Raw genomic sequence first — 16,403 nt, 5'->3', positions numbered from 1 at the left:
AATATTCAAAAGCGTGCCAAAAGTTAAATTTTTGAAAATAGATTTTATTAAATTCCAATACTTTGATGATTACGACCAATTGATATTAATAAATATTTTTGATACATAATTATATTTTGATAAATTTTGTAAAAATACTAAATTTTTAAGGGGATTCAAAATTATTATAAATTAGACTAATTATGAATTTACAAAAAATTAAATCGTCACTGCATATTTTTAATGTCATTTGCAATGTAATATTTTTATAAAAAGAAATATAACGACTTGATCAAAAAGAAGTTTAAAAAATATTCAAAAGCGCGCCAAAAGTTAAATTTTTGAAAATAGATCTTATTAAATTCAAATACTTTCATGATTACGACCAATTGATATTAATAAATATTTTTGATACATTAATAATATTTTGTAAAAATACTAAATTTATATGGGGATTCAAAATTAGACTAATTATGAATTTACAAGAAATTAAATTGTCACTGCATATTTTTAATGTCATTTTAAATGTAACATTTCAAAACAAAAAATATGAAGTGATCATAGAGGAATTTAAAAAATATTCAAAAGCGCGCGAAAAGTTAAAATTTTGAAAATAAATTATTTCTTCGAGCAAGATAAATGTTTGGACAAAATATAATTTTTTGACCATCTTTAATTACTGAAGAGCTAATACCTTAAATAATTATATAAAAAAAGAATATATAAGAAGAACATAATGTAGAATTATGGACTATTATAGAATTTGAAATTGGTGCCATATGTTAAACGTATGCTCCAAGAAAAAAACAAGAGGCTATAAAAAAAAGTATAAATTCCAATAGGCCTTTCTTGATTATCCTATTCTGTCTGATACTTTATTATCATATATATATATATACCCACATTTATATGTGAATACGTATTTCTTAAGCCAATTAAAGTTATCGGATTAAAAAAAAAATAATCTGCTATATTAACAAGTTCTATTAAATAAATGACTTTGTGTTAAGTCTGTTACGATCATAAGTTTATAATGAATTAACAAAAATGTAAATTAATGCAAACCAACACGAACAAATGTCATTGTGTCACAGAGGTCATGGGTCGTATTTGCATTTTATTCAATGGCAATCACTAAAACCACAATTGTTTTATTTTACAGAATTATTTGTTTTCCGACATACACTCCCACAATACATGTGTTTATTTTTATGTATATATATATATATATAATAAACAAATATACATATACATTAGCAAATTCTGACGGTTGTAAAATTTTTTAATGTTTGCTTTCATGATGCACCTGCACCTGCGCCAGTTGCGTCCCTCGTTTTTACAACGATACCTATCTAGGCACATATTCTGGGGCCGTTGTGTATTATATATACACCCTATTGCTTACTCCATGACACCTGACGCTTCAAGAGTTTATACTGTGTGAGAAATTACTTAAAACTCCCTTCTCATATGCTACAATGTTTTACACTTACGTTGCTATTAACACTACGCATTGTTAATTCACTCGTTAAATTGGATATTGCACACTCCCATTTATTCAAAAAATAACCAATACTTTTTTTTTGAGCTTGATTAATATTTATATCAGCTATTAAATATTAATTATAATTCTAGACTTTACCCGAGTCAAAAAACAAATTTGGATTTAAGGCTCAAAGTTCTCAATGAGGTTTTTGAAAATCAATTTAGAATTTTGAGATCTTATGTAAGACTTTTGACAAAAATGATGAATAATCAGATTGAAGTATTAAATTTGACAGTTTTATTTCATAAAATTTAGAATCAATGTTAAATGTTGTGATTATTCCTAAAATTAATATTGATTTGAATATTTGAACAGGTTTAGAAGCTTTAGAATGAGACTAGAGGTTCCAATTTTTGGCACTTTACGGCCAGTTTTGAACATTTAAAAAATTATAATTAAATAATTTGGTAAATTTCCGAGTCAAAAAACAAATTCGGATTTGAGGTTCAAAGTTCTCAATGACGTTTTTGAAAATCAATTTAGTTGAACCTCAAAAATCTCATTCGTTGACTTCGCTGACTTCTCATTCGTTGAGGATTTTGAGGTCTTACTTATAATTTAAAATTTTTGAGTACTAAAGTAGAGTTACTTTCTGGGCATCAAAGGAATTGAGGCTTTTGAGGACTAAACTAGAATTTGTTTTTTGACTCGGAATTATTGCAGAATTAAGTTAATAATTTTTCATAAATTTAATCTGCTATACAAAAATAAAGGGTTTCTTGGCGTATAAAGTATTTTTTACTATAAATTAGAGACAAAAATTTTTTGAAGACTGGGAAAAACTTCTTAGCGCAAAATATTTTGTTTTTTTCTGTGTAAATAAAATCTTTTTGAAACAAATTTACCGTGTGAGTAAATTTTTGATGGATAAAAAGCAGAATTTGAAAAATTTGAAAGAATACAGTTACAATTACAAATTACGGGGGTGAATAAATTACTGATTATAAGCATTTACATAAAATAGAAATCGGGATAAAAAGCGAGAAGTCTACGGTTTCCGAGGCGCCGTCAAATGACCGCGAATTCTTATAGAACTTGACGAAACATGACTTTTTTTAAAATAGCTGTAACTTTTTCAAAAATGGACTAATTCAGACGTTTTTTTTTCAAAATTTTCATCTGTAAATGCACTTTTCGGAAAAAAATACAAAAAAAAAATAAAGATATTGAAATTTTTAACTTTTTTTAAAAAATCCATTTTTTTCGAAAACTAAGCGAGTTATCGAAAAATTTTATTCTTTAAAAAAGTCTTATTTTGTTGAGTTCTTTGTGAATTCGCGGTAATTTGGCGGCACGGAAACCGTATAATCCCCTAAAAAGCAATAATTTGAAAAATTTGATACTCCAAATTTGAAATGATAGTGAAAATTATAAATTAAGGGGTAAATAAATAGCTGATAACAAGCAATTAAATAAAATAAAAATGATCGACAAAACCTCTTGCCGTAAGATCAACATCCTGCGCAGTGAAAATACACTCCAGTTTAAATTTAGTAATTTTAAGATCTGCAGCCGGCCTCTCCCTGCTTACTTTATACTCTGCAGTGTATTTATTATGCGTCACCGAGGGCGTGCAGCAAAACAGTGACCTAGGGTTACTCGCCCCTCGATAGTAAAATAAGCTAATATTTTAAAAAATATAGTTCGATTTCAAGCAATAAACTTATGCATGACAGCCAGCAACAGGTGGAGTTTACGTTGCCGTAAAACTTTAATCCCAGTATTGAAAAAAAACAATATATGTATATATTTGTATGAAAAGCTCAATGAGCGTTATTATACCATATTTAGATAAATTTAAAGAATAATACTGTTATTATAAATGTATTAATGTCTTTTTAAGATCATTGGTGTCGCATTTGACCTCAGGGCTTAAACCACATGCCCCATCGTTGCCAGCTGGCGCAGTTGGGCTACTGCTGTTGGGCTTAAAACATTGATCAAGACCTTTTAAAAAGGGTCTTAAGCTGATGAGAAGTCTCTTAGCACGTGTCTCATGTCTGTTTTAATTTTTTAAATACGCTCTTAAACCATTTTTATTTTTTCATTTTAATTCATTTACGGACGGATGGTAAATTAATGCATTTAAGGCTGCCTCTTTTTTAACTTTTAAATATTGTAAGCAAAAAATGTTACGGATTATAGTCACTGGTGTCAAAAAAACACTTTAACTCGGTAATTATTAAGTCTGATTATTAGGGACAAGATTTTTGCCTTATTTTTTAAAGGAATAGTTCAAATTTTGGATATTACGGTGAAAATATCGGTCTTAGTAAAAAAGTTTTCGAATAAAAGTTGTAAGAAATTTAATTTTATTAAAAAAATGTCTCTTATGATTTTCTTATACGATCAATACTTTTACCGCAATTCAAAAATTATGATTCATAATGAATGATTCAAAATCTTGTTAATTATGAAAATCTTAATTTCAAAAATACGGCTTTTTTATTAGTTATAAGAAAAAATTATAAGAGACATTTTTTTTAGAAAATTAAATTTCCTACAACTTTTGTTTGAAAACTTTTTTCGTAAGACCAATATTTTTCCCGTAATTCCGAAATTACGGTTCATAATGAATGATTCAAAATCTTGTTAATTATGAAAATCTTAATTTTGAAATTACGGCTCTTCTATTAGTCCTAAGAAAAAATTATAAGAGACATTTTTTTTAGAAAATTAAATTTCCTACAACTTTTGTTTGAAAACTTTTTTCATAAGACCAATATTTTCCCCGTAATATAAAAAATTTCACACCACTAATTATTAATTATTATCTATCCCTACTGATCATAATTAAATACATTAGCGAAGTTGATTTTTGAATTTAATCAGCCAATAAATCTGAAAGCTTTTACTTCAATCAGGTATTGAAATGTTTTAATAATAATAATGACAATAATAACAGTAGTAATAACACTTTCTGATTATCTATGTAAAAAAACGAGGCAAGAAATAATATATATATATTTGATTTGTTGTATATGACTACAGTAATCGTAAAATGCGCGTGTTTCACTGAGATACTCGGGTACGAGTGTGCTGTAGTGATAATGCCACGACTTCCTGGGCTACAATCCAGGAGATTGTGTATAGCAGTATTATATATATAATATATATGTAGTGAGTATGTAGTAACAGCAGCATACAACAAAATAACACCAGTACATGTAACGTTTTTCCAAAGAGGCGTGGTAAGAATACATATTTGTGGTTAAAATCATCCATCACCATAGCAAACTACAAAATCATACAGATAATGGACCAATTATCGTTTTTTTTCTACTGATTAGCCTGTTAGTCATTATTGTCATCGCTGCATACACTGGTTTGTTGTATATGTTGTATATTATATATATACTGGTTGATAAAAAGCAACCGCTCGAGCAACTGAATAAACAGCCCGACTTCCGAGTATTGTAGAAATGATAAATAAATAATGAATATTTAAAATAAAATGGTGTCGACCTGCTACCGAGATTGGTAAACGCTGATTCCCAGAGCTGTAAGAATGTCAATTGTTATGGAAGACGTGTTATACCTTAGCACGGGCCATACCACAACAAGAGTCGAGGACTTTATTGATGCAGTGCCGGCAACCTCTTGGGAATCCTCTATCAGACTACGCGGTTATTTTTTTAAATTTGTTTACAAGTCACGTTTTTATTGTTGCTGTGTGTTCCATCTTGGCAACACACATTTTTTTATAATATTTCACTTTATCGCTTATTTTTATTTTCGTTTCTAGTATTGACTGTTGATATATGAGTTTATATTTATTGGAATTAATATATTTTTGGTGTTGGTAGTAATTTATGTCAGCGGGATTTTTTAAGGAGAAAATATATGAAAGTATTTTTGGAATCTAACTCAGGACATAATTGTATACCTCGAACGCGAAGCGGGGTGTGCTGTTGCCTACCCGGGAAAAAAATAACAAATTTGAAATTTTTGGCAAATGGATACTAAGCAGGTCAAGTTGATTAAAAGCAAGTAAAAAATTTACGAAAAACACGTAAGATTTTGACTTGTTTTTGATCAACGACTCACTAAGTACACTGAGAAATTATTGTTTGGAATGCTATGGTGTCATGGTAAAGCCGGAGTATGTTCGCCACCTGACGGAAAGTTATATAAACATATGCAAAAATTACTATGGCCATAGTAAAATTTCCATGGTTACAGTAATTTGTTATGTGACTGATGTCAGTTTTACTGTGGCCATAGTGATTTTTGTATATGTTTATTTCAATGTACGACAGATGGCCAACATGGTCCGGTTTTACTGTGACACCATAGCATTTTAAAGAAGAATAATTTATCCATATACACTGTAAAAAATCACCGGGGTAAGTCCAAGCGGCGTAGGTGTTAAAATTAGTGGTGTTAGATTTTAACCCCAAAAGCGGTGTGAAAATAACGCCACCGCCGGTGTAAATATTCTTTACCGGTGTTAAAATATTTTACTTTAGGAATGTGTGCGTATGTGTGAGTGTGTGCGCTCGTGAGTTTGAGTGCGTGTGTGTGTCAAGATATTTTTTTCGTTTTATAAGCTTCACAAAGCTAATACTCTGAGTGTAATTTCATTTTAACACCGGGCGGATTTAAAATGAGTCGATTTTTAACACCGCTCTTTTTACAGTGTATTAATTTTAGTCAAAAAAGTCAAATGTAAGTTAAATTTTTGACCCGGATTCTGCCATCAGCAGTATTTTGAAAATCATTTGATTTGGCTGAGATCCTGCGGATCAAAAAAATAATTTATATTTGACCTGAGTTTGAGTGTACTAAACCAAAACCCAGTGAAATTTGACTTTTTTCACTTAAATGGATACTAAGAATGTCAAGTTAGCCAAAAAAAATTCAAAAATGGATGAAACAGGTTCGATTTCAAGTCGCTTTTGGCTAATTTAATATACTTAGCATCCATTTGAATCAATAGAGTAAAATTAACTTGGCTTCAGCTCAATTGACTTAAATTAGAAAAAAAGTCAAATTTAAATTATTTCGAATAATTAAAATAGCTAATTATCATAAATTTATAATTATCAATGACGAGTCAATCACAGACATCAATTTTGATCATTAAATTTTTTTACTTTTATTACAATCATTACTATTTAATTACACATGAAGGCGCATTAAGACCATGAATTAAAAAAAAAACAGAAAAAAAAGACCTGAGATGGACTCGAACCATCGACTTCCCGCTCGACGGGGCTCTGATTGATCTCAAAATACACTAGTTCCTACGGTAAGCAAATTAACTTTAAATTTTAATTTATTTTAAAATAATAGTATTGATCGCGTATAATACTTCAGTAAATGAATGACAAATGGAAAGATAAAATTACATTATAAATGGAATCTATAGTGGTTCAAATTAATTTAACAATTTCTTATCCGATGAATTAAGTTTTTGAAGTAATGCACTTAATGCATACTCTTAATTTATACGACGATTAAATTTTTAAAATTAATCGGAAACCAGTAAAAACTAGGTTGATATTTATATAAACCCGGGTCAAAAAAATAATTTGATTTTAACGTAATTTTAAAAATTTTAAATAATGCAAGTGGAGAAAGACAAGCAAGTCAAGTTTAAGTTATTTTTTTAATAAATGAAAAACACGTTTGGTTTTGACCAAATTGTCTTACACTGTGAAAAATTCCCAACAAATTTTACTATGGGTGCATTGTAACACCAGACTATAAGAAAACTGATTCAAAATTTACAAGTGTCCCATAGTAAACGTATGCACATAGGCCACAATCTTGTAGTCTGCGCATACATTTTGTAAATTTTGAATCAGTTTTCTTATAGTCCGGTGTTACTATGCACCCATAAAGTCACGTTGTTTTGGATTTCATTTAAATTTTTGAGTCAAATCCAAGCCAAACTTGACTTTAATTCAACAGTTGGCTTAAATTTTTAAATTTTAAAAATCATATAGAAGTCAAAAAAATGATAGCAGTCAAAATCAAGTAACTTAAGGGGACACGGACCTCTTTCTCACAGAAAAATAAACGGGACTGTCTTTGTTGCACTCGTAGAGTAAATGAGAATTTTAAAACAATTTTTCTCTGAGACGAATTAGAATTTTTGAAAATACGAAATTTCTAGCCTACTATTAAAGTTTCAAAAAACGCTAAAGACTCTCTATTTTAGGTTTCCAGTGTTTGTGAATTAAATTGGATTGAAAATCGGTTACCGTTACCCCTTAAGTCGAAAAAGTAAAATCGTTATTTTTTTTACCCGGGAAATTTAAAATTTTTTAAAACAAGTTCGCAATGAAATGATTTTTCTAGTGGGTTTTAATATGATAAATAAAAGTGGCTTAAAAATTACGTATTGACAATAATATAGAACCTGATTGCAATGAATAGAGTATTGTTTTACGGTTGAATACATATACGTATAAATTGACCTATGTAAATATTAAAAATTGCACACGACCCGATTGATCCAATTGTTATAAAGTTTAATTTATTAAATCATTAATACACTGTTACTATGTATTATTAAAAATAGATATTTATATACATATATATACATATATATATATATATATATATATATATACATTTACAAAGAAATAAATTCCGTCATTTCATACTTTATGTTCATGGAATTATACAATTATGTCGACGCGCACGTGCACATCGTCGTTGTGGTGCGCCCTAATTTTATCCTAACGTAAAAATAAAAGTAACCACAACGACGTTGACGACTAACGACGATGACGACGAGGCAAACTTGTGTTTATGCGATACCGGGCGTCCAATCGTCCCCCGGAAATCCATCTTATGATCGAATTTAAATTTATATTTATCGTATATTTTCATAACTATCGAATCCTAAGAATTAACATCATGTTCGATTTAAACCTCCGTTTCTTCGATATTAAATATAATCGTTACTAAATTACTTTCATCATATGTAAATTTACAACAAAGACTTGAATTATTTGGGATTCCCGGCTATCAATAAGTGTCTGGTCGTAAAAAATTTAAAATGAATTAAAGGTGTAATGGTTTTTACCTCTTGGCCTATTGAAAGATTTCATGGCCTTGATTCCCATTCCGACGTGTTGCGTGTCGCCTCCGTAGTCGACGTACATCAGTTAAACTCTTTTTAGTATATTTTATAAACCAAGTTTAAAATATAATATATATATATATATATATATATATATATATATATATATATATGACCCTAAACATCTATTAAATAATAAAATATATATTGAAATATAAAATCATCCGCTCGTGTCCATGGCAAATTATTTATTTATCCCATATTGCCCCTGAATATTCGGTCTTGTTGATGTTTTTATTTTTATAAACTGTCATAAAAGATGCGTACAGAAGCTGTATCAAGTTCAGTAGTAGCTTTCCTTTAGAAATATATATACATATGTATATATATTTTTTTTTTTAAATAAAAAATGTTTTACATAAAAATATAGTTTTTATATTTTCGAACCATGTGTTTGCTATCAATTCATAAAATCCGTTCTATTTCCATTTCTACTTGCCACTGCTTGCGCAACGGCTTCAATGACCAAACGACCAAAATACGAGTGTCAAGCTCCACCTTCTCCTCCTGTGCTTCCCCACCATAACGTCAGTTTATTTATTATATTTATTTTTTTTAAAAACCAAGGAGGGATGATAAGATTGGAGGGGGGATGACAATGCGACGCACTAAAGTACGAAACCTACAATCTTTACACTTCACTTGACACTTGTAAACATTTAAAACAACCGGAAATCACAATCAAACAACCACGGAATCAATTAAAACGAGTTATCCAAAATTAAAAAGCTAGTGCGCAATGCGCAGTTCACTGAGTCCGCATTAATTTCTGGCATTTGATCACGAACTTTTGACAGTTCAGGTACTCAAGACCACAACGTATGGCATCGAACACTCAGACTCCGATTTGACGTGACTTTTGGTCGTCGACAAGTTTAAATTGAATTTCGCGGTTTTTCGCGGATTTTGAATGACGGTTTTTGGATGTTTTTTTTTAAATTTAAAAAATGATTATCGTTGCGTGGCAGCGCATGATGCGAACTAAAATACAACTAAAGTGCTTGGACGTTAAAGTTAACCATCTCAGAAAGAACCAGGAGGAAAGGGAGAGACATATACTTAGGAAGGGAGAGGAGAAATGTTTTAAAAAAGCTTGGAGGGGAAAAGATCTCAAGCGGTAACGCTCAACGAGCAAGTTCTCCTACTGCCAGTTTGGTTTTATGAATGAATACCCTCTCGACGATTCACGCACATGCGCAATACCGCACCTGTCTTTCTACTCTCGTGTATATGTATAGCATATACCCAGGACCGCTTAGCTCTCTTTGTGGCCATGCCGCGACCAACATCCGCTTCTATACTATACATACTCTACTCGCCGAGAACAAGTTCATTCATAATACCTACACAATCTTATACTTTACCGATAAATCGCTGATTTATATTTTTTTTTTTTTACTTTATTCATATTTTTTATAATTCAGTTTTTTTTAATCGGTTCCTCCCAAATTTTTAATGATCCTGAAGTTAGCAGACAATTAACGATTTTCGGATTTTTTTTTCAACAAATGAGTTAAGAAAAAATGGAAAATAAAATAATACACATGTAGAAAATTGTAAAAACTACAGGTGGAATTTTTTCAATTTTTTTTTTTTAATTTGTTGTTTTTTAAAAAATTCCAAAATTTATTAGTCCGCTAATTTCAATGATTTTGAAGTTAGCAGACAATTAACGATTTTCGGATTTTTTTTTCAACAAATGAGTTAAGAAAAAATGGAAAATAAAATAATACACATGTAGAAAATTGTAAAAACTACAGGTGGAATTTTTTCAATTTTTTTTTTTAATTTGTTGTTTTTTAAAAAATTCCAAAATTTATTAGTCGGCTAATTTCAATGATTTTGAAATTATCAGACAATTAAAAATTTTTGATTTTTTTTTCAACAGTTTAATTAAAAAAAAAAATATGCACATGTAGAAAATTAAAAAAACTGTAAGTGCAATTTTTTCAAATATTTTTTTTTAAATAATTTATTGTTTTGAAAAATATATAAAAATTATCAGGACTCTGTTAACTTCAGTATCATAATTTTTAATGCAATTTGAATTTTTTTTTTCAAGCCTAATTATAAAATAAATGTATGCAAATTTAAAATAACCAATTCAAATGCTGAGATTATTTTGTCATATTTATGAACGCAGATAAATTTCTTAATCTCGAAGAAAAAAAATAAAATAAATAAATTACACAAATTAGTGTTTTAATGATTAGTATCTTGTTCAATAAATGTAAAATTAATTTTTTAAATTGAACTTTTGATTGATCTGGCCCTGGGTAATTGATCGATCAATCGATCATGATAATTTACTTGAATGAATAGCGCGTAATTAGCTGTCGTCTTTAATGAATCAGTATTAGCATACAAGAATAACGGGATTTTCTCATATTACAAAACGTACTTTTTTTTTCCGTGTCATCAGAAAAGATGACTCGAAGTTTATATTTATTTTTTTCGAAAATTTTTTTTGTTTGATCTAAAAAACAGGTTAATACAATATAATAAAAATAGGGGACAGTAGAGACGGTGAGAAAGGTTATTAAATATTTAAACCTTAAAAGAGGAAGTTCAGTGCCACAGCCGATTTTACGAGGTCACCGGAAGTTAAGAGTGACCGACGAAGAATCGAAGAAAGAGGAAGTGGCGCCTACAGGTACTAAAATTATCTCCTCGACTTGCCTTATTCTCACGCTTGCTTGCTCGCTATACATTTTTTTTTTTTTTTTTTTCAAACTTTTAATTTATTTTTGAGTTTTTGTTAATTCTGCGAGTACAACAAATTCGTAAATGAATTTATCTACGCACAAATATATATGTATATATATTTTTTCCACTATTCAAATGATTGTAAAAGAAGTGGATTTGAAAGAGTTATAATTAAAAGAAGAAAAAAAAAATTATGAAGAAGTAGATCAAAGAGAAAAGAGTAAAGGACATTGAGAGAGTGATAGAAAGGACCGGAAGGACAGAAAGAAGGGGAAGGAACACGTTCTCGTAGTAAGTGTAGTAAGACGACCGGAAGCCCCGAGGATTCAGCCGCTCGAGAGGGCTACCGGAAGTGGCCTCAGGCGTTCAGGATAGACGAAGAAAACCAACAAAAAAAAATCCCGCAGAAAAAACAAAAAATGTATATGAGAAAACACGCATCGAGATCTTACACAATCTTAGGGAGGGTTCCGTCACACGAGATATTTAAATGCTTCGCTCATAATAAAAAGGAATGATAAATGTTTTGTCAGGTCGATGATTTATCTGATGATTCAATTCACGGGTTGACGTTTAATCAGTGAACGGGTAGCCACGAAGAAATTATTTCAAAATTCCCTGATATTTCCCGGTTTTCCAGTAAAGTTTTTCACATTTTTCCCTGATTTCGAAATTTTATTCGTATCATTTAGATGTTCAAAGTTTTTATTATATTTTCAATTTTAATAATTAAACTTGTTAATTAAATCATGCGAGAAACCAGAAAAAAATGGCAATAAAATAAATTAATATTGCCTACTTTTGGTTATTCGATGTTAAAAATGTATAAGTTAAAATATTTAATAAGAAATTTTGTAATTTAAATAAATTCAAAATACACTGGTTACAAAAATTAAGGGATATTAAAAAAATTTCAAATTTTTTGGTAATTTTCAACAGATTGTAACTCGAAGAAAAATGGTCGTACAATAAAAACAAAAAGTTAAACTGTAGCTTCAAGTGTCTAGTTTTCTGATCTGGTCTTTAAATTTTTTTATTATGCACGGTTCCGGAGCAATCAAAAATCAATGATAATTATCGAAAAAAATTTATTGAAGCTCGAAGACCGTTTCTAAGACGAGCAAAAATTTGGTTAATTTCTTTTTCGATAGTTTTCTTAGGATTACTCCGGAGCCACACATAATAAAAAAATATAAAGACCAGATCAAAAAACTAGACACTTGAAGCTACAATTTGGTTTTTTTGTTTTTGTCGTATGACCATTTTCCTTCGAGTAACAATCTGTTGAAAATCACTTTAAAATTTGAAATTTTTTTAATATCCCTTAATTTTTATAACTAGTGTATAATTTAAAATTTTTTAAATTTTGAACTGTTACAATTTAATTCCCGGATACTTTTGGAAATTCCCTGACATTTCCACGATATTTCCGGTTCGTGGCCACCCTGGTACTGTTGTATGAAACTGAAATTAGTTGACGTCTTATAACTTTTGATTTTTTTAAAAACAATAGATTTGAAAAAAAAAATTGCAAAAAATTGCACTTACAGATTTTTTAATTTTCTACCCGTGCATATTTTTCTTTTTATTTTTTTAAAAAATAAATTGCTAAAAAAAAAATCCAAAAATTATTAATTGTATGCTAACTTCAGGGTCATGTTTGACTGATACAGAAGTTAACCGACGTCTAATAATTGATCATACTGTTTTAAAAGGTGACACGACCGATGACCCAAAGACAACTGATCCCCGACAATTGGTCCCCGACAATTGATCCTTGTGACGATTGATCCACCGATAAAATATACTCACACACATATAAATGTGAAAAATTTGTGTATGAGTAGATTTTTTATGTTACACGCACACAAAATTAGTGAAAAAAGAGCGTAATTTTTCACATTTATATGTGTGTGAGTATATTTTATCGGCAGATCGATCGTCGCAAGGATCAATTGTCGGGGGCCAATTGTCGGGAATCAATCGTCTTTGGATCAACGGTCAGGTAACCGTTTTAAAATACTTGATCGTATTATACTTTTCGAAATTCCTTGACATTTCCATGATATTTCCCGGTTACATTAAATTCCCTGATAATTCCCGATATAATATTCCCGGTTCGTGGCCGCCCTGGTGAACCAAAAATCAGTAAAATTAATTACTGAAACGTAGGCAGTAAAATAATTAGACTGAGACTAAACGCTAAAGTAATGCAACATAAAGAAAGTGAAAATGAGGTAATTATTTTATGGGATAGCATGGAAAAAAAAATAAAATTATGATTAGTATGTAAGAGACCAGTAGTCCTTATATCACTGATATGATGCGGGGGAGAATCTCTTTCTTAAACTTTTCCCTCTCTTTCTTTTCTACATGATCATGATCGAGTCCGGAAGCCATTCACGAGTTGCTTCGTACTCCAGTACATTATTGTTAGACAACTGCTCATTTCCGGCGCTATCGGTCTTTAGACGTGTCTGTAATATTTTACATTTTTGTTGGGTGTAGACAATGATAATGTCATGTTTAACTAGTTTTCGAAATACCTATTATTTATTCAATGACTTTTTTTTTTCCACTTTTCACTTTACCCAGTGGTTTTTAAATATTTTTTATGATAGTGACAAGTTATTCATGATCCTGGTGTATAATTGCGGAAATAAATTACACAGAAAAGCAACAGTTAAATAAATTAATCATTAAATAAATAATAGAGAGATCTATTTATAATTATAATCCGTACTATTGAGGCATACAGTATTTATTTATATTGTATATATTTATCACGAATATGTGGATAATAGTTATTACTTAACAGTATATATGTCTTGTCTTAATAATATTGAAATAATGTTTATTTACTAATACTAGAAAATAGTTAAATTATTGGCGATTACGTGACACAACTTTGAAGTTAACGATTACGCGAGTAACTACTGTATTAAATAGTAATACAACAAATAGCAGTGAGTTGTTAACTGGAGTTATTTGAATTGCAGTTTAAAAAAATATTTAATTGATAAATTTGAAACACTAGGTCAAAACAGACATAAATCCTGTAATTATTGTTATCATATATATATATATTATTGTTATTTTTTCAGGCTTGAGAAATCGTAGTAACGTCGATCATGAAAGCATCTGCAACGGATTCATTATTACGTAACGGACTTTTGCCCGTCGAAGAAAACGACGGTGAAGTTACCGAGGCATAAAGCTTGAAAAAGAGGTCTCTCCCCCGTTCTTTTTTTCATTCTCTCTTTCTTTACTTCTTTTATATACATATATATTTATTATGTAGACAATAAAAAGTTGGTCATCACGGCAGTTATGATAGATTGGCTTATTTAGTCTTTAATTGACAATTAATCTATATGTATATATATTTACTATATGACATTAGTCATTTTTACTTGGCCCCAGAAATTTTTTGCATCATAAATTGAAAGCAGAAATTTTCTTGAAGATTAAAAATTTCAAACAAGAAATCTTTTAAAGTAAAAAAATTTTTGTCTTCAATTCAGTGAAACATTTTTCTTGTGTCAATAAATTTTTTTTTTGTGAGGGAAAAAAAAATATTTCGTATAACGAATTGAAAAAAAAAATTCGACGCATGAAATTTTTTATCCTCAAAAAAATTTTTGTCTTCAATTTATAGTGAAAAATATTTCTTGCGTCAATAAATTCTTTTTTTGTGTGGGACAAAAAATATTTCGCACAACGAATTGAAAAAAAATTCGACGCATGAAATTTTTTATTCTCAAGAAAATTTTTGCCTTCAATTTATTGCAAAAGTTTTCTTGGGGCGGTAAAAAATTTTTGCACCAAGAAATCTTTTTTTTTTTTGTGTAAATGTTAGAACAATTTGAATTATTTTAAAACTTTCTTAAAAAAATGTATGTAAAAAAAATGAGTTTGTAATAATAATAAAAATTTCTACATTAAAAAGTTGTTTGAATATGAATTGACTTATTTTAATTTTATACTTTCATATCACATAACAATTGTCCTGATTACATGACAATGCGATACATGAAAGAAAAAAATATAATTAAAAAGAGAAAAAGTAAAAAAGTAAAATAAAAATTTAAAAAAAGCTAAAGTTGGAACAATGAAGAGACACAAAGGATAATATGTTGAAGAGACTTTTGTCAACTTTGATGATTATTTTGTGTAAAAAACCACATATGTACGTATTTTTATGTGTGTTGTAAAGATATATATACATCTTATTCTTGAACGTTTCTCTCGTACGTAATATGAGTAACTACAAACGGTATAAGAGAACTTTGGAGGTAAAAACACGGTGGAGGTGGCATCGAGGTTCGAGGGGAGTTCGCGAGTTCTGGCTGGGTGAACGCGCGTCCGGTCATTAACGGAGCTTATCTACATGAGCACACCTCGAACTAAACTAACCAACTTGTTTTTTCTCTTATAGACACTAACATACTTCTATACAGGCATACATCGTGTGATTTCATATATATATACATATAAAAATTTTTTTTAGTTGCTCAAATTTTAGAATTCTACGGCAAAATGATGTTGACGATAATGACGGTGAATTATGTACATAAAATTAATATGAACATAAAGAACAAAGGTTTTAAAATAATATTCATATAAAAAAATATATAATAATAGTAATAAATTATGGTCATTTTGGTTTCATTAACAAAATCTAAGGTTATTACTCACTGAAACGGTACGTGCATGACGATGAAATTGATGAATTTAATTTAAACTTACCTGGAACAAAAAAAATTATACATATATATTTTTTTTTGAGGGATATAAGTATGGTAATAATTTAAATATTTAATTTATAAGATATAAATACTGTTGATTAAAATAATTTCAAGGTGGAATAAAGTTTGCGTACAAGACAATGGTATGATACTGAAGTTAGGCGACGTCTAATGATTTTTGGATTTTTTAAAAAATGATAAATTATAAAAAAAAAAATATTTGAAAAAATTGCACTTATGGTCTTGGAAATTTTCTACATGTGTATATTTTTATTTTTTTTTTTTTCCTGAAATTTAGTGTTGAAAAACAAATCCAAAAATTTTTAAT

The 16,403-nt window shown here is 29.2% G+C and overlaps 1 protein-coding gene across 5 annotated transcripts in view; it reads right to left on the bottom strand.

The window, feature by feature from the left end:
* LOC130677879 (ETS-like protein pointed) overlaps window positions 1-16,403 on the bottom strand; it is a 71,460-nt gene that overhangs the window by 24,029 nt on the left and 31,028 nt on the right. For 2 of the 5 annotated variants that reach the window (XM_057484777.1, XM_057484776.1), the window contains exon 4: window positions 16,026-16,076. The exons of 2 other annotated variants lie outside the window; for them this stretch is intronic. In XM_057484777.1, the coding sequence (XP_057340760.1) occupies window positions 16,026-16,076 (51 nt within the window). Of the gene's footprint in view, window positions 1-8,564; window positions 8,660-16,025; window positions 16,077-16,403 lie in introns of those variants that run through there. One more of the 5 variants, XM_057484779.1, reaches the window with a different exon arrangement.

The sequence above is a fragment of the Microplitis mediator genome, chromosome 11, assembly GCF_029852145.1.
Source record: "Microplitis mediator isolate UGA2020A chromosome 11, iyMicMedi2.1, whole genome shotgun sequence".
Taxonomy (NCBI): Eukaryota; Metazoa; Arthropoda; class Insecta; order Hymenoptera; family Braconidae; genus Microplitis; species Microplitis mediator.
The sequence above is the reverse complement of the archived record's forward strand: the minus strand, read 5'-3'. Positions and strand labels throughout refer to the sequence as shown.